We start from the raw sequence: 18918 nt of genomic DNA on the forward strand, positions 1-18918 counted from the left end.
AGAAGACATGTGAAGCGCTTACTGATAAAGATCAAAGACTACAGCCTTCAGTATGGATTGCAACTCCACATGAAGAAAACAAAAATCCTCATAACTGGACCAGTAAGCAACATCATGATAAATGGAGAAAATATTGAAGTTGTCAAGGATTTCATTTTAACTTGGATCTACCATCAACACCCATGGAAGCAGCAGTCAAGAAATTAAATGATGTACTCCATTGGGCAAATCTGCTGCAAAAGATCTCTTTAAAGTGTTAAAAAGCAAAGATGTCACTTTGAGAACTAAGGTGCGCCTGATCCAAGGTATTTTCAATCGCCTCATATGCGTGTCAAAGCTAGACAACGTGTAAGAAAGACCAAAGAATTGATGCCTTTGAATTATGGTGTTGGTGAAGACTGTATATATACCCTGGACTGCCAGAACGAACAAATATGTCTTGGAAGAAGTACAGCCAGAATGCTCCTTAGAAGCTAGTATGGCAAGACTTCACCTCACATACTTTGGACATGCTATTAGGAGGGACCAGTCCCTGGAGAAGGACATTATGCTTGGAAAAGTAGAGGGTCAGTGGAAAAGAGGAAGACTCTCAACGAGATGGATTTGATACAGTGGCTGCAACAATGGGATCCAAACATAGCAATGATTGTGAGGATGGCTCAGGACTGGGCAGTGTTTTGTTCTGTTGTACATAGGTTCGCTATGAGTCGGAACTGACTCGATGGCACCTAACAACAAAGAGTCTCTGTTTAGTAAAAATGGCAGAAATACAACATGTCTGTAAATTTCCACCATTATGCTCTCAGAAGAGACAAATCCTTTTATTTGAGTTCTTTTTAGGTCTATTGTGGATATGACAAATACCACTCTGTACCTATGAAATCTTTGTTTTAAAAGGAGTATTTTTCATCCTTGTGAATGGTATCACAATACAGAAGTAAAACTAAACAAGCTTGGATTTTACAGTGATGATGTTTCAGCTATGACAGGTCAGCATCTGTGATATTAATTTCAAAGTCATTCTCTTAAGAAAAACTGAAAATGTTCTGGGGTAAAAGGCACAATTTTCTTCCATATATATATATAGTTTTTTCTTTTCTAAGCCTAGGTGACTGGACGATGTCTGTCGGATAGGGTGTGGCCCCTGAGCCTATCTTCAAGGGAGCTTATCTTCAAGAGTTAAACTCTGATTTTCTGTGGGCTATTTTTTCTGAAAAATCTTCCAAGCTGGTAAAAAATTGTTCCATTACTAGGAGAATATATTTCACCATATCATAAATATATGAAATTGGAACATGGCATCCTAGTAGTAATTAATTTGTGAATCAGGATCATGTTAAAACTGTGGACACATTTATGGGAATTTTTCACTACTTCTCTAATTTCTAAAGGTTCATTTAAACGGTCAGGACATTGATCAAAACATTTTAGTGAATAAGATAAATATATCTTTTTTTTTTTTTTTAGTTTATGAATTGTGCATCCCCCTCCGTTTGTTATGTTAATGAGACCATATTAGTGTAGGGGTGGGGCCTAAACCTAATCACTTCTGAGTTGTAAGGAGCAGCTTAGGCAGAGACAAGAGAGTACAATGGGGGAAGACAGCTTCCACGTGAAGGTCACCAATGAACAGAGGCCATCGGGATTACAGAAGTTGAAAGAGAAAAGGAACTTCGAAGCCTTCCCCTATAGCTGGTGCCCTGAATTTGGACTTCTAGTCCCCTAAAGTGTGAGAAAATTAATTTCTGTTCTTTAAAGTCACCCACTTGTGGTACTTGTGACAACAGCACGAGGAAACTAAGATATACAGATAACCTTCAAGACCTAAACAAAGGTGGGAGGAGCATTTGCTACACAGAAAGAAATGTGTACTTTATTCTCTGGAAAAGAACACATTTAGGTACTGGGCTAGTTCCTACTGAGTATCATAACTTTAAAGGTCTATTAAAGTCATTACATATAAATAATTTATACCCAGTCTTGACAAAATAACACAAGAAACCTTTTTAAGAAATTAAAAATTGGCAAGCTACCTAAGTTGAATGCTTTTTTTTTTTTTAGTTGAATGCCTTTTTAAAAAGGCATCCAGTAAAGTAATTTCAGCTGGGCCTTCCATTTTGCCTGATAATTTGCATTTCTAACAAGTTCCCAGGAAGTTATATATAAGAATCACCTGGGGATCTTGGTAAACTGTAGATTCGGATTCAGTGTATCTGGGGTGGACTTGAACAAACCGGTTTGAAGCCTTGCCCAGAAGCAAGCCTGGCCTCACCAAATGCAACCTATTTAACATATGGGGTCTGTTCGGAGTTCAGGGCGGCTGCCCTTGGGCAGTCTTGTGATCTGAAGTCCTGGTGCCATCTGAGGGTCCTTGTTTGATCTTTGCCTTCTTGCAGGGTTGCTATGAATCAGAATCAACTCGATGGCAGTGGATTTGGTTTTGGGTTTCCTGTAGGTAAAAGCAGCCAGTGCTCTTCCAATGAATGGAGAATGTCTGAGTTTCCAGTTCAACAAAACAGAAGTTAGACATCTTGGGAGATGCTCTGATCTGACACTTGTGCTGTTTGGCAACATTGCGTTAGCACTGAGAATTTGGGCCAGTAAATGTTTAATAGTGATAGCAGCCTTAATGATCACAGTAGTTGTGTTCTAGCAGTTAATGTTGTTTGCTACTGAGTCAATTTCGACTCATAGCGACCCCATGGGACAGATTAGAATTGCCCCATAGAGTCTCCTAGGCTATGTTTATGGGAGCAGATCACCAGGTCTTTCTTCCATGGAGCTGCTGGTGGGTTCACACTGTCGACTTCTAACGGCCGAGCACATCACTATTGCCCCACCAGGGCTCCTGAGCAGTTAAAGGGGGGAAGGGGTACAAGAAAGGTCAGAAACTAAGTTGTGTGTGTTTAGAGAACCACCATTTCATAACTTGAAATTAGTGGAATCCTATTAACTTTCTTTTCTTTTTTGGGGGGGGTCTCTAGACTCATGAGACCACTCAAAATACCAGTAGGAACACATTTTTAGAGATGATCTCAGACTTAATAAAATGGAACGTGTTATTCTACCACATTTGACCCATTAGTGATGTGTATTTAACCAGCGCTCACCTGTGTACCTTTTAAGATGCATTATGTGTATTCTTGCTGATTGGTGCACAACGTCTAAGGGAAAGATTCGTGTTTAAAGCCCAGAGATGGTGAATTAGATAGAAACACACGTGTGCTCTGAGCTTGAGATTTCACAACTCAGGTGATGGCTCTCTGAGCTTGAGATTTCACAACTCAGGTGCTGTTACACAAGTATTCTGGGGAGAAATGAATTCAGATGGAGAAGAGTTGTAGAATCCTTCTGTCTTCTGTTATTCTCCCACATCTCTGCCGTTAAAAAAAAAAAAAAAAGTGCCTAAAGGCAAGTGAATGGAAAAGATTTGCCCAAGGACAGTCTAGAAGCAAAACTGACCTCTAGGTGGTGCTTGAAAGCAGTTTAGGGAAGGCTGGCACCCTCCAGGGTGAAAAGGGTATTGGCTGAACCTCAGCAACCTGCAGGCTCCAAGGCAAAGCATTCAATAGACTGTTACCTGGTCTACAGTCTCTATAGGTGGCTCCCTCGGCTGGTTTTAATACATTTTTTCCCCCATCTATTCCTGTGCTTGTAAGTTTTGGATTCCATTTATATCTTATGTCTATAAACTGCCCCTGTTTAAAGTCTACAAAGAAGAGGGGAAAAATACTCAAAGAGCTTTTGCCAATCACAGGTTATTCGCCACAGAGCTTTACTTAAAACACCTGTCCCCTTCTCCCACAGTTTCCTCTTTGCCCACTCCAATCTAGCCCGGATGGAGCGGGCTGGATCTGCAGGACTACCGTTCTATTTGCCTGCAAATGCAATGTTTCCCCAGGGAATGGTTTATTTTCTGTGAAGTTTTTTAAAAGTACTACAGCTGCTACATTTGATGTCAAACATTACTCTGTAATTCCTGTTAAAACATATGCCATGAATTAAAAAAAAAAAGCACCCCCTCCCCGTTAAGTCATAACAAAATGCAGATTTGTAAATCCACACAAATAACTGATTCATAGATACACGCTCACGAAAAAAGAAATTAAAAAAAAAAAAAACTTTAGCATAAAAATTTAAGAATCTATAGATCCAGGCAGATTTTAACATATACTTTTTTTATTATTAAATATGTAAAAAGATAAACGCAAGTCAAGTTATTCACATATTCAGAGACCAAAAAAACTATCCTACCATGCGACAATAGTGGGTAATGTAAAATGAATGTAATACATCTGAATGAGACTTTTTCATCTATTGTGTCGTTACTTATCTATATTTATAATTAACAATACATATGTTTACATTCCTTTCAGTTTACATTTAATATATAACAAAAGCTTTATGGTGTACTATTTATTAAAAGTAATTTGAATGCATATTAAACCTTAACGGAATAATGGGAATACTCACCAGGGAAGGGAAGAGTTCTCGGTCCCCTTCTGGAGTTTACTTCTCTCGGGTCAACAGGGCTGTTTGTATTTTCTTTTTCTGCTTAGAAAGAACACGGGCTCTCTCTCTGCCCCCTGCTTCAATCACGTCCTATCTGACTTTAGTAGTCGATGTGCTAGAACCAGTTGACAGATGGGTATGGATGGCAGACTGAGAATGAAGTCTGGCTTGCTGACAGGGAGGACAGCATACCAAAGGATACTTCCTGGCCCAGCACGGTGAGTGCTCGGCCAGGTGGCCACAGAGGAAAGCGTGTCCTGAATGCCAGGAGGTGAGAATGATGGGTACCGTCATAGAGAAGAAAGGAGCAGCCAGGGAAGTGAGTACAGAGGCTGGGGCTATAGAAGAGAAGGAGTAACTCAGCAATTTAGCTGTTAAAGAGTCCCCAAAGCATTGATGACTTCACCTGGGATGCAACACAACAGAGTATGTTTGAAATGGGCATGGAAAGGATTTATAGCTCTTCTTTAAATAAATGGATAGTCTGCCCCAAAACTTCAGGAAGGAGAATAAGATATGATGACTGGGCAAAGTTTTCTTTGCAGTATATCTGGCCAGTATGTTTTTCAGCTGAGAAGGGTGAGGGAGCTGGGAAGAATGGAGTGGTTCCAGTGAATGTCATGGGTGAGGCTTATGCAAATAATACAGTATCAAGTGGTTTCTGGAGAAGACAGGATCCTGACTCCCTGCTGGGCCATTCATGGCATCCACATTAGAGAGAAGTTTTGGTGGTGATCCACCTGGCACTGGGTATTACTGAGATGCTGAGGGCAGGCGAAGAACTGCCTAGGAAACGTTGTCTGCATGGAATCATTTATTTGCCTCTTTGCAAGACATAGTGAACAGTCAGTGAGTGCAACAGGCTCAGGAGGGCAACATACCGGTACGCACGGCGCTGCGTATAGCACAGCCACTACCTGGAACCAGGTGTGGGAGGATGTCACTGCCAAGAGCCAGGCTTTCCAGCCTTAGAGAAATGAGCTACCACTGCTGTGCAGAGCAAGCAGGAGAGAGAAGGGAAGCAAATACCACACAACATCAGTCCAATTCTGCACAGTGTGTTGTTATGACCTCAAAAACACAAGTAACCTTTTCCCCATATAACTCAATAGATACCACTTTGCTGCAAAAGATTTATTTTGAGAAGATTTCTTCTGGCGGAAAGCTTCGATGCTAGAGTTTAGAATCAGAATTCGATCAGTTAAAAAAGAACTTTCAAAGCTTTATGAGACATAATTCAGACATTTATTTTTGCTTTTCATTGAAGTGGAAAGTGGGGTGGGCACACTTGTTTTTTTGTTGTAGCTGCAAGTCAAATAATAAGTGAAAGTAAATCTAGAGACCAAGTGAAATGAATGGTCCAGGAAGGGATACCATCTGTCAGGGGGGCGGGGGGAGGCAAAGATTTGGAAAAGAGAAAATGATGTGCAAATATTAGTTAAAAAAATAAGGAATGCTTTTAATTCATTATGCTTCTTATATTTATGAGTCGCCACTGTTTAGCAAAGGCTGGTGAAAAGAAGGGCCCTAATGTTCAAGAGGGGAAATTCCTTAGTCCTGAAGGTACTGGGAGTCACGGATTTTTATGTGCTGTTATTCCAGTGTCAACACCAGATGCAGAACCATGCCTCTCCCTTGGCATTAGGCTTCTACTCATAAGGTCTTCACTGCCAGCCTTCCAGAAAGTGTGCCTCATGACACAGGAACCTGAAAGCCAGCGCTGTACATGCTAAGTCGCTCTTCAGCAGGAGTCCCCTAGTGTGAAAGCTAGGATCTGCGTGGAAAACCACCCAAGGAGGGATAGGAGGGACAGAGGCAGGGGGACCTGCGCCTACCCGACCCCCTTTTGGACTGCAGATCATGATGACAGCATCTTGGGGAGAGTGGCCGCCCACCAAAGAGGACCCTGAGAAAGAAAGGAGCATGAGAACCTGGGGGTGGGGAGAGAGCAGGGGTAGTGGGGCAGAGAGCGAAGTTGAGATGGTGTTTTCCTTGAGTGAATGTCTTTCAAAACAAACAACATACTGTGTGGTGGTCTAGCATGCCAATGAATGAACACTGCTGGGCCCTGAAGTCCTTGTTTTGAATCTTTTTTTTTTTTCCTCAGTGCTGTGAGTAGAGAGAGAAACTGACCTGGGGGAAACTGACCTGGGGTTTCCCCCCATGAAACAAGTCACTGTTGTTATGGCTTTCATATCAAGTATCTGTTTCCCTTTGTTCCAATTTCTTATTTGACCCAATTTATGTTCAGAGGTTAGACTTGCAAACATCAAAGCACCACAAATGCATGTGACATCTAGTGACATTGGGTTGAGAAATGCCAATATAAATACCATATATCAAATTACCATTGTTTCACACCAGGATAAAAAGGGAGTGGTGGTGGTGGAGGGGCAAGGGAGGGTTGTTCTGGACAGAAATGAAGAAAAGAGCAGAACCAATCTGAAGCAGCCAAGTGGTGAAGTTGAAGGTATGTGACCCTACAATCTCTCAGGTAGACGGCCTGAACTGCCGTCTGCTAACGCATCTTGGCAAAGTAAATGGGAACCAAGCGCAGTGGCTGGCGGATGCAACAGTGTGTTGATGTTAACGGCAGATTGGAAACAACTGGTTTCTGTTGAGCTTGAGGCCACACATGTTCCAATTCTCCAAAGAAAAGTTCTGACACAAAATGGAAGTGTCAAGAGCTGCTGAGACGGTTCAGTACTCTTCCTGCTGCTGGGGCTGCTGTTCGTGGACATGCTCCTCTGCTTCCGGTTCTTCTGTGTGGCCCTCCTGTGGGGCAAGGGAAAAGTTTCAGCTAAAATAATGGATTATGAGGCCATGCAGTGTTCACAGCCCCACTGTCATAGCCCAGTGTGGTGTCTCCTGGCTGTGGAGAGCACCAGGCTTAGGCCCAACTTGCCATGCAAGTTTCTCCCAGCTCCCAGCCACCAATACACACGTAGGGATGCCTTAGCTACCCTGCTCCCTCAAGGAGTGAATCACTCTAGACAGCACAGTCATCGGACTTAAGAGAACACATCATCAAGCGTTTATTCTAACCATTTTGGAGGGAAACCTCCATGGAACATATTACATACTTTCCTTCCCTCATTCATTTCCTTTCCCTCATTCAAAAAGCATAAACCAGACACAATGACTCAAGATCATCTTGACAGACGTGAATTAACTGCTGCGACATACACCAGTACAGCCGCAGGCCTCTGCTGTGTGTCCAACGATTACCACCACACTGACGGCCCATGATGCTGGGCTTCTGATCGGTTTCCTGTCTCCCACCCTGCTGTCACTCTTCCTCCCTCGCAGACTGTCTGCCTGTACTTGTTGGGTGCCGTCGACTCCATTCCAACTCATCCAACCCACTGCCGTCAAGTCGATTCCTACTCACAGCAACCCTATAGGACAGAGTAGAACTGCTCCATGGGGTTTCCAAGGCTGTAAATCTTTGGGAAAGTATATTGCCACACATCTTTCTCCCACAGAGTGGGCTGGTGGGTTCGAATCGCCAACCTTTCTGTTAGCAGCCTAGCACTTTAACCACTGCACCTCCAGGGCTCCTCTTCTGACTCATAGCAACCCTATACATGACAGAGACAACCGTCCCATACAGTTTCCTAGGCTGTAATCTTTATGGGAGCAGATTTCTAGGTCTTTTCTTCTGCGGAGCTGATCGTGGGTTTAAACTGCCAACTTCCGGTTAGCAGCCGAACACATAACCACTGTGCCACCAGGGCTCCATCTGCCTTTACTAGTCTTTCTCTTGTAATTCATTACTCATCTGATATAGGCTTAGACACCAGATAAGCAAGCTCGTTAGAGTGGGTAAGAAAAGGATAATAACCAAGTTTTATTGGTTTCACTGGGCAAGGAGCCCGCTCCCAACAGAGCTTTAGCTCAAGGACTCTGGGACATCTATTTCGGGTGTTTGAGGCATATTTTGCTTACTGTCAGGTTATGGACTGTGAACGAGATGGGTGAGATACTCTTTTACTTGGCACCAGCTGTCACGTGTATTCATTTGCCTAACCAAGTGAAGCACACTGTGAAAACCAATTCCAGGGATCAACAACCTTCTCCAGCTATATCTGCAAATTCTTTTTTTTTCTTGTTGATTTAAAAAAAATTTTTTTTTATTGTGCTTTGTGTGAAGGTTTACAGCTCAAGTTAATTTCTCATTCAAAAATGTATATATATACTGTTTTGTGACATTGGTTGCAATCCCCACAATGTGCCAGCACACTCCTCCTTTCCACCCTGGGTTCCCTGTGTCCATTCGACCTGTTCCTGTTCCGTCCTGCCTTCTCATCCTGCTTTTGGACAGGAGCTGCCCATCGGTCTTGTATATCTGAATGAACTAAGAAGCATGTTCCCTTAATTTTTTAACCTCACAAAGAATAATTTACTCTTTATTACTCAAGCAGAGGGAGCAAGGCTAATCAAATAATAACTAAGTGCCGCACCACCCACCCTCCCAATAACGGTAAATGCTTTTGTGGTGCAGCCAGGAGCATACACCTGGACACTCAGAAGTACTCATATGCTGCACACTTTGCACACTGACTCCTTCTCCCTGAGCCATCCCCTTCCTGTCTTGCTCCCACTCCCTTTAGTCTAGGACAAACCCGTCTAGATCCAATGCCGACACTGTACAATCGTCTCCTCAGACCCCTGAGCCAGAATGATTTCTCTCCCTTCTCCGGCAGCACCTTGTTTCTTCCTTTGTTATAAAATTCTGACCTATAATCTTCGTATCCTATTTCACTGACTGTAGACTTCAATACACAATGTGTGGAGAGGCAGAATCACAGATGCTGCAAGAACGGATGATCCAGACTATCAAGTGTTATAAGGAGCCCTGGTGGCACAATGGTTAAGCGCTCAGCTGCTAACCAAAAGGCTGGCGGTTCAAACTCACCATTGGCTCCACAGGAGAAAAGACCTGGTGATCTGCTCCTGTAAAGATTATAATCCAGGAAACCCTATGAGGCAGTTCGACTCTCTCCTACAGGGTTGCTATGAGTCAGAATCAACTCGATGGCACACAGCAAGATCAGTTACCAGTTACTGTTGGGTCCATTCCAACTCACTGCAACCTATGTGTATCAGAGTAGATCTGCGCTCCATAAGGTTTTCAATGACTGATTTTTCATAAGTGGATTGCCAAGCCTTTCTTCTGAGGCGCCTCTGGGTAGACTTGAACTTCCAATCTTTCACTTAGCAGCCAAGGTGTTAACCCATTTGTACTACTTAGGGACGCCATACCCAAGATCACACACTACTTATTTCCTGAGAGGCTGTATAATGTCAAAGTTATAAGTATGGACTCTGAAGTTCACAGCTTGGCTCTGCTATTTACAAGCTGTGTGACCATGGGAACATAACTTAATTGCCTTTTGCCTCAGTTTTCTCATCTGTAAAATGGGGATAATAAGAGTACCCATGCAACAGGGTTGTGAGGATTCCACGTGTTAATACATGTAATGTGCCTAGAATAGCGCCTGGCACATACTAAATACGGTAAGTTTAAACTATGATTAGTATTTCTTAGTGGGTGAACACTTTCGAATATATTTTAGAAGCTAGTTAATTAAAAGAAATTAATTAAAAATTTCACCTCCTACGTCACATCCACCAGTAAAAACTGTGGACATTGTATTAAAGACTTTTGCAGTCTGTCTGAAATCGATCAAACACGCAATCAAGATGCAGTGATAAATACTGGTGACTGGGATGCGAAAGTTGGAAACAAAGAAGGGTCAGTAGTTGGAAAATATGGCCTTGGTGACAGAAATGACGCCAGAGATTTCACAATAGAATTTTGCAAGACCAATGACCTATTCATTGGAAATACCTTTCTTTGACAACATAAACAGCGACTATACACGTGGACCTCACCAGATGGAATACCCAGGAATGAAATCGACTACGTCTGTGCAAAGAGACAATGGTGAAGCTCAAGTCAGAACAAGGCCAAGGGACAACTGTGGGACAGACCATCAATTGCTCATATGCAAATTCCAAGCTGAAGTTGAAGAAAATTTAAAAGTACAGCCTTAAATATATCCCACCTGAATTTAGAGACCATCTCAAGAATAGATTTGACGTACTGAATGCTAATGACCGAGACCACATGAGCTATGGGATGACATCAAGGACATCATACATGAAAAAAGAAAAAGGTTATTACAAAGACAGGGAAGAAAGAAAATACCAAAATGAATGTCAGAAGAGACTCTGAAACTTGCTCTTGAATGCAGAGTAGCTAAAGGGAATGGAAGAAATGATGAAATAAAAGGGCTGAACAGATTTCAAAAGGCAGCTTGAAAAGACAAAGTATTATAATGAACTGTGCAAAGAACTGGAGAAAGAAGACCAAAAGGGAAGAACATGCTTGGCATTTCTCAAGCTGAAAGAACTGAAGAAAACATTCAAGCCTCGAGCTGCAATACTGAAGGATTCTACGGGCAAAATATTGAATGATGCAGGACGCATCAAAAGAAGATGGAAGGAATACACAGTCACTGTACTAAAAAGAATTGGTCAATGTTCAACCATTTCAGGAGGTAGCATATGATCAAGAACTGATGTTATTAAATGAAGAAGTCCAAGCTACACTGAAGGTATTGGTGAAAACAGGGCTCCAGGAACTGATAGGAAACCAATTAAGATGTTTCAACAAACAGATGTAATGCTGGAAGCACTCACTTGTCTATGCCAAGAAATCTGGAAGACCGCTACCTGGCCAACCAACTGGAAGAGATCCACATTTATGCCCATTCCAAAGAAAGGTAATCCGATGGAATGTGGAAATAATCAGACAATATCATTAATATCACATGCAAGTAAAATTATGCTGAAGATAATTAAAAAATGATTGCAGCAGTACATCGACAGGGAACTGCCAGAAATTCAAGCTGGATTCAGAAGATGACATGCAATGAAGGGTATCATTGCTGATGTCAGACGAATCTTGGCTGAATGCAGAGAATACCAGAAAGATGTTTACCTGTGTTTTATTGACTATGCAAAGACATTTGACTGAGTGGAGCATAATAAATTATGGATAACATTGTGAAGAATGGAAATTCCAGAACACTTAATTGTGCTCATGCGAAACCTGTACATAGGCCAAGAGGCAGTAGTTTAAACAGAACAAGGGGATACTACATGGTCTGAAATCAGGAAAGGTGTATGCCAGTGTTGTATTCTCTAGCCACAGTTATTCAATCTGCATGCTGAGCAAATAATCCGAGAAGATGGACTATATGAAGAAGAATGTGGCATCAGGATTGGAGGAAGACTCATTAATAACCTGTGGTATGCAGATGACATATATCGCTTGTTGAAAGTGAAGAAGACTTGAAGCACTTACTGATGAAGATCAAAGAACTGCAGCCTTCAGTATGGATGGCATCCCAACATAAAGAAAACAAAATTCCTCACAACTGGACTGATAAGCAACATAATAAATGGAGAAAATATTGAGGTTGTTAAGGATTTTCATTTTACTTGGATCCACAATCAATGCCCATGGAAGCAGCAGTCAAGAAATCAAAGGACATACTGCATTGGACAAATCTGCTGCAAAAGACCGCTTTAAAGTGTTAAAAAGCAAAGATGTCACTTTGAGGACTAAGGCGCACCTGACCCAAGCCATGGTATTTGCAATCGCCTCATATGCATGGCAAGGCTGGACAATGAATAAGGAAGACCAAAGAAGAATTGATGCCTTTGAATTATAGTGTTCGCGAAGAAGACTGAATATACCATGGACTGCCAAAAGAACGAACAAATCTTTCTTGGAGGAAGTACAGCCAGAGTACTCCTTGGAAGTGAGGATGGTGAGACTTCATCTCACATACTTTGGACATGTTATCAGGCGAGACCAGTCCCTGGAGAAGGACATCATGCTTGGTAAAGTAGAGGGTCAGTGAAAGAGAGGAAGATCCTCGATGAGATGGATTGACACAGTGGCTGCAACAATGGGCTCAAACGTAACAAGGATTGTGAGCATGGCACAACACGGGGCAATGTTTTGTTCTGTTGTACACAGGGTCACTGAGAGTTGGAACCAACTCGACAGAACCAAGCAACAACAATTAAAGACTTGGGTTCAGATCTAGTGCCATCCCTCACAAGCACTCTGCCTACAGGGAACTAACTTAACAAATTTTAGCTCTTCCTACGCCCATGACCATACCCTGTCGTCGCCACCTAGAACTGCTCCACCTCTGAAATGTTAAGGCCCAACCTCCTACTCTCTTTGACCACATCGTGCTGCCCTCTGGTACTTTCTCACTCCTTAATTCCTTAACGGCAGATGTCCTTTACTCTCAGGGAGGCCTTGGTGACCCTGGGGCCCTCTTTATTCCCCTCTGCCTGATGTTCCCCAGGCCCCACAGTGGTCACTGCACCACACTCCCTCCACAGCACCCTCTGCAAACCCCTGTGCCCCCAGCTGGGACACGGACAGGCAGTCCTCTCTGCTCACAAAGTCAGCACATCGACTGACGGTGGTACGCTCATGGGGAGGAGGAGAGCATGTCTTGCTGGGATCACAGGAGGAACAAGTCACTGGCCTCCCCAGTGAGTGGTTTCCTGTCTGGGGGACAAGAAAGAAACTAGAATGCTCGTGGGAGCTACGCAGGGGGTTGGACTGGCAACTCCCCACTGTCTGCTCAGTCCAATGCTCCTTTAATTGCAAAAACGTCTCTCCTCCCTGTAGCATCTCTCACTGCCTTCACCCTGAACTAACTGCACCTCTCTCTAAGCTTCACATCCTTGGCTTATGTTCTGTTAGACGCTCACTGCAGCCCGGGTGTTTTCTCAGTGGCTGGCTACACATCTGCCCCTCCAACCAGGCTTCTGGCCCCTTATGGGTTCGAGGTGTTTTGTTCATCATCCTAATTCTTTCATGCTAGTGTGATGTCTTCCACATTGTACCACTCAAACTTCAACTGGTAAAGCATGCTTTTCTTGCATCACTGTTTTTCTGCTTGTTAGGCTGCTGACGGGAAGATCTCAGAAATGAGGATCCTTTACATTTTATAGGGAATCTCCTGTGCCCCTGTCACAGCTGGGAATTAACTGTGGAATAATGGAGTTAACCTAGGACTGGAAGTCGGAAGTAACTGCTGACCCTCTAGCAAGCTGTGAGACCAGGCACGCTCTACACCTGGCCCCTCCTTAGACCCCCTTGCATACTCGTTGAGCAAGGGGGTGGGGTCAGTGTCCTTGTCCATGGCTCTGTGCTCCAACTAGCCGAGGGCAGCTCCTCACGCATACTGGGCCGAAGTCCCGTTCACAGGGCACCACCAGACCACTCTGCTTGGACAACACTAGAATAAAAAGCCAACGTCCCAAGTTACTAAAGGATTGCTCATGCTTGGGGTACAAGTGAAGGCAGTCTGCAAATCAGGCAGCACGCGTCTGTAATTTGGAGGAGGCTACGCTACATATTACAACTGAGAGCTCTCAGCCCCACACAAGGCTACTGTAGGCTCCCAGACAAAAATGATCTTTTCTTACGCACCATACAAGAACAAAGAACTTAAATGCACATATAAGTAGGACGCCAGGAAAAACCTATGCCAAATATGGTGCGAATGCACTGGAGTGCCACCTACTTGGTAAATTCACATATTTGCATATCAGTCCATCACATCTCTAAATGTTAATGGAGAGTGACTGTGTCACAGTTCCTTATTATAATCATTAGTAAGAGAGGCAAGTTAGAAAACAATACTGAAGAAGGCTCTCCCTACTGCAGGAGGAAAAAGGAGGCAAAGAAGCTCAAGCTGCAAGGCCCCCTACTTTCTAGACTTGGGAGTTGGTACTCAATAGCCTCATCTCCCACCACTGCCACCTGGCTGCTATCCTCTGAGCTGCCTCCACACTTTCAGATTTGTTCATGTTTCCTCTGCCTGAAAGCACCCTCCCTGTCTTAGCTCTATACCTGTCCACATTCGTAGTCATCCTTCAACACTCAACCTAAATGTCATCTTCTCTGAAGTTTTTGCTTGTCCTCCAGGCTGTCTTCATGTGTTCCTCACACAAGTTTATTTATGTCTCTATTACTGCACTTATTATAATCTGGCACATACTAGTTAGTCGGGTCCCTGTCTATTTCCCTCCCTAGGACTGTGAAGTCTTCCAAGGGCAAGAACTGTTTCCTCTTCTTATATTCCCAGTGACAGAAACACAGACTGTATCTAATAAGCACTGGCTGAGGGAGAAAGACAATCCTTAGGTCATTTTAACAGTGGTTTCCATTGACAGTCCCTCAGGAAACAAGCAACTGCTGACAATCAGGTCCACCTCAGCTGACAGGATCGACAAGGGAACTTACTGCTACCCAATGACTAAATCCAGATACCTGTGGTCCCCAAGTAAAGTATTAAAGGAAAAGACAATGCAAAGGATAAGGAGATACCGGTCACCTGGTTGGTGATTTGCTTTAGAAATTTCCATTATGTTTCTACAACTGGGAATTGAACTGCCTATTTAATTCCACTACTCAAAATCCCCTTCTGGATTTCTACATCTTCCAAACATATGATATTCTAGGATTGTCTGACTATAAAAATCACAGACCAGCCATCACCAAAGAAAGGGTTAGGGGAAGAAATTCTCTCCAGCAAACACCTCCACCTGAAATGTAAATGCAGTGTTGACACATTCATCCACAGTAAATGAAGAGTGTGCACTGTAATTCAGCCCTAGTTCTTCAGCTAATGCACCTGCATTACTTCAGCACCTCTCCCATCTTCACGAGGGTCCTGGGACAGGCCGACCAACAATCAGAAATCTCTGCTCTCTCAGATTTGTAAACACAGTCATTCCAATGGCATCCCAAACACAGTATTGTCATTTCTTCTCAGACACCACATACACGACACATGCACTCACCACTGAAGCGTGCGGATGGCCTGAAAACTGGATTCAGCGTCAGGAACAAGCACAGTAGAGCAAAAGGATGCTTCGCAATGCAGGGGGTGGGGTGTGTGCAGTGGCAAAGCAACCACTGAGCACTTTTTTTCAAAAGTGATGACTTTTCAGACCACGAGATACATGGGAAGGTGGGCAAGGGTAGAAGCTTTTCTAAAGTTCACTCCCCAATGGTGGCGCAAATGGTTAAGCACTTGACTACTGACCAAAAGGTTGGCAGTTTAAATCTACCCAGAGGCACCTTGGAAGAAAGCCCTGGTGATCTGCTTCTGAAAGGTCATAGCCATGAAAACCCTGTGGAGGGCAGTTCTACTCTGACACACACAGAGTTGCCATGAGTCGGAATTGACTCTATGGCAACTGCGGTTCCCCCCACCCCCTGCCGATGGTAAACCTGGCTATGCTTTTGGGAGGTGGCCATAGTAAGAAGACTCATTATTCTCAGGGAGAAAGGCAAATGCTTGAAGGCGTTAAGATGTCCAGGATGATTCCTGGAACCCTGAGGTGGGGAAGCAGGAAACATAAGAGGTTAGCTGCTTCTAAGCCTCTTTGCGTCCACTTCCAAGGAAGCTGAGCGTGCACACACGTACACACACACAGTGTATGGAAAGCTAGGCACTGGCCCAGGCACGTAGCAGGCACTCTTCCCCTTCTTTCTATAGAGAAACCAAAGTTTAAAAAAATGGGTCTAGTCACATTTTAAACAGGGACACCTGGCATATTCCAGATCAAAAGGCTTATTCTCTATAAAAAAACTCAGTAGAGACTGATGTGTTTCCTTTGCAGTTGCCCAGACACAGAGTTGCAGTAAAAAAATATCCTAAAACTAGAAAAATTGGGCCAGCAGCTGTTTGAAAATTCTGCTCAGATAACCCACACATGCAGTTTGTGTTAAGTCTATTTTTTTCCTTCTAGATTCAATTGCCTGGTTACTGCCTCTAAGTAATTCTCTTCTTGGATTTTGATACTCCTAAGCATACACTTGGGGCCCTGGTAGCAGAGTGGCAGAGTGGTTACGAGTTCGGCCACCAACCAAAAGGTTGGCAGTTTGAACCCACCAGCCACTCCTTGGAAACCCTATGGGGCAGTTCTACCCTGTCCTATAGGGTCATTATGAGTCGGAAGTGACTCAATGGCAACTGGTTTGTTTTTTTTTTGGTAGCATACACTTAAATGGTAATGATGCAGTCTTTCTTCTCTTTACCATGTTTCTCTCTACTTGATGATATCTGCACAGTGCCAGAGATGAACAACAAAGGTGGATTTAAAAAAGCCACTTAAGTAGCCAGGAAAAAAAAAAATCCTCTGTGGATATTGACTTAAACAGATGAATGCTCAGAAAAAAAAGACCAAGACAAAATTTTTGAAGGTGTAAACCAACAGAATGAGATAAGGGGAGTTATTTGGAGAAAAGCCAGGTAGGAATTTGAACAACACGAGCTTGTTCAACTCAATACTGTCAAGTAGACAATGTCTACTTCAGCATTTCCCCCAAATGGCACTACCTTTATTTTCTTCTTTCCCCATGCACCCAATATGCTGAGAGGCAGGTAACATAATCCTTAAGATCTTGGGCTCCAAGTCAGAAAAACTTAGGTTCAAATCCTAGCTCTGGAGCTTATTAAATGCGTCACTGGGCAAGTAATTATATCTGTAAACTGGAGATGGCAATAGAACTCTCACCTCCTAGGGATGTGATTAGAATAGGAAATAAGATAATGTACATAGAACATGAACATCACTTCTAGCACATGCCAAATGCTCAATAAATGCAAGCTATTATGGCTATTCATGATCCCTATTTAAAAGGTAGCTCAGGCTTGGAGAAAGGAAAGCATGAACTTAGGATTCAGACACCTCATTCAAACGCAAACTATGCTGCTTACTCACTTTGGGAACTTGAAAAAGGTATTAACCTCTCTACTGCCTTACATTCTCTCGTTTGTAAAATCAGATACAAACAATATCTACCTAATAGGATCTTTGAGAGAATTAAAGAAATATATATACATAGACTTTCTCCGGAAACCCTAGTGGTGTGGTGGCTAAGAGCTACAGCTGCTAACAAAAAGGATGGCAGTCTGAATACACCAGGTGCTCCTTGGAAACCCTATGGGGCAGTTCTACTCTGTCCTATAGGGTCACTATAAGTCAGAATCGACTCACGGCAAGTTTATACCTTCTCCCTTACTCCCCATCCCAGACATTTGAGGAGAGGATTTACTAAAATCCATTGTTCAGTCTTATAACTGATGATGCTTTAAAATATTACTTCTCCGTGGGGTGTCTGCATTTTAATTGACTAAGACTGGAAGAATGGCTCTCTAAATCCAGACCATAGCTCTGTGTGTGCGTGCGTGCGTGAGTGCGTGCATGCGTGTGGTCTGTAGGTCAGGCTGGCCTGCCCATCATTAGCCAGGGATTTCAGTGGCTCATGTCAACTCGTAATCTGGTGTCCACTTGATAGTGCTCCTACACAGAACTCCTTCTTGGGATGAGATCTGGCTTGAAGGTAGAATGAGGAGGCTTTTCCTCTCCGCGGGACACGCAGGGAGCACGCCAGACCGTGAGCAGTCTCCATCAAGGACAGGCAGCAGCACCACCACCCAAGCTCACAGTGTTTTGTGGATCTTATCTGATTTACTCTCCAACAAGCTCATGGAAAGAATAGTAATTCATCTATTGCTTGACAGATTACAAAGCACTTTTTACATACATAGCATTGTGTACATACCATTTTTGGTGGCTGTAGACACACTACAAATCAACCTACTGTTTCTTCCATCAGATATAAAAATGCTGACAACCGTGTTTTTTGAACCCATCACTGCCTCTGGGACCTGACCAGGCAGACTCCCAGGACTTCAAAACCTACATTGAGAACTACTGATAATCAAGAAAATATTTTTAAAAATTGTCTGGGGGGAAATAAAAAAAGTGGCTAGAGGTCCCCAAATCCCACACACAGTTTCTTAGAGTTAAGGGAAATTTCATCGTTATGATTTTAAGTTATAAATGGAGTACATACTTGCTTGGTATTCAGCTGGGACAAGATATCAAGTAAACTTGCTGGTGGCTTGTTACATTCTGTGGAAATATTAGCACACATGCAACTTAACCACAGAGCCCTCAGCACATCCTCAGGCTTCCCAGTCAGATGGAACCAACCATTCCACCAGCTTCAACCTGACCTAAAAGCAGCTTAAAACCTCAAACAACCGTCTCTCGCCTTCCACGGTGCAGCTCTGTGAAAGGAAAAGCTCTGTTTGGCACCCACTCCTGCTTCGGGCTGCTGGGGCCTCTCCATCCCTGCCCTGGCAGACTGGGGTGACCTGCCTCGGTCTCTAGCATTTATTGCCCTTTCCTCTCTTTGGGAGTCCCTGGCTGGTGTGAACAGTTAACTTGCTCAGCTGCTAACCAAAAGGTTGTTCACCTGAAAGCACCTTGGAAGAAAGA

At 43.4% G+C, this 18918-nt stretch overlaps 1 protein-coding gene across 6 annotated transcripts in view; it reads right to left on the bottom strand.

Moving 5' to 3' along the window:
- Positions 1-2125: 2125 nt before the first annotated feature.
- Positions 2126-18918, bottom strand: part of MAPRE2 (microtubule associated protein RP/EB family member 2) — a 170764-nt gene continuing 153971 nt past the window's right edge. For 3 of the 6 annotated variants that reach the window (XM_023741166.1, XM_023741167.1, XM_023741168.1), the window contains one exon: positions 2126-7287. In XM_023741166.1, coding sequence (XP_023596934.1) covers positions 7213-7287 — 75 coding nt within the window. In that variant the 3' untranslated portion in view covers positions 2126-7212. Of the gene's footprint in view, positions 7288-12500; positions 18550-18918 lie in introns of those variants that run through there. The other 3 variants (XM_023741165.1, XM_004386867.1, XM_023741163.1) reach the window with 3 other exon arrangements.

Source organism: Trichechus manatus, unplaced genomic scaffold (genome assembly GCF_000243295.1).
Source record: "Trichechus manatus latirostris isolate Lorelei unplaced genomic scaffold, TriManLat1.0 scaffold00175, whole genome shotgun sequence".
NCBI lineage: Eukaryota > Metazoa > Chordata > Mammalia > Sirenia > Trichechidae > Trichechus > Trichechus manatus.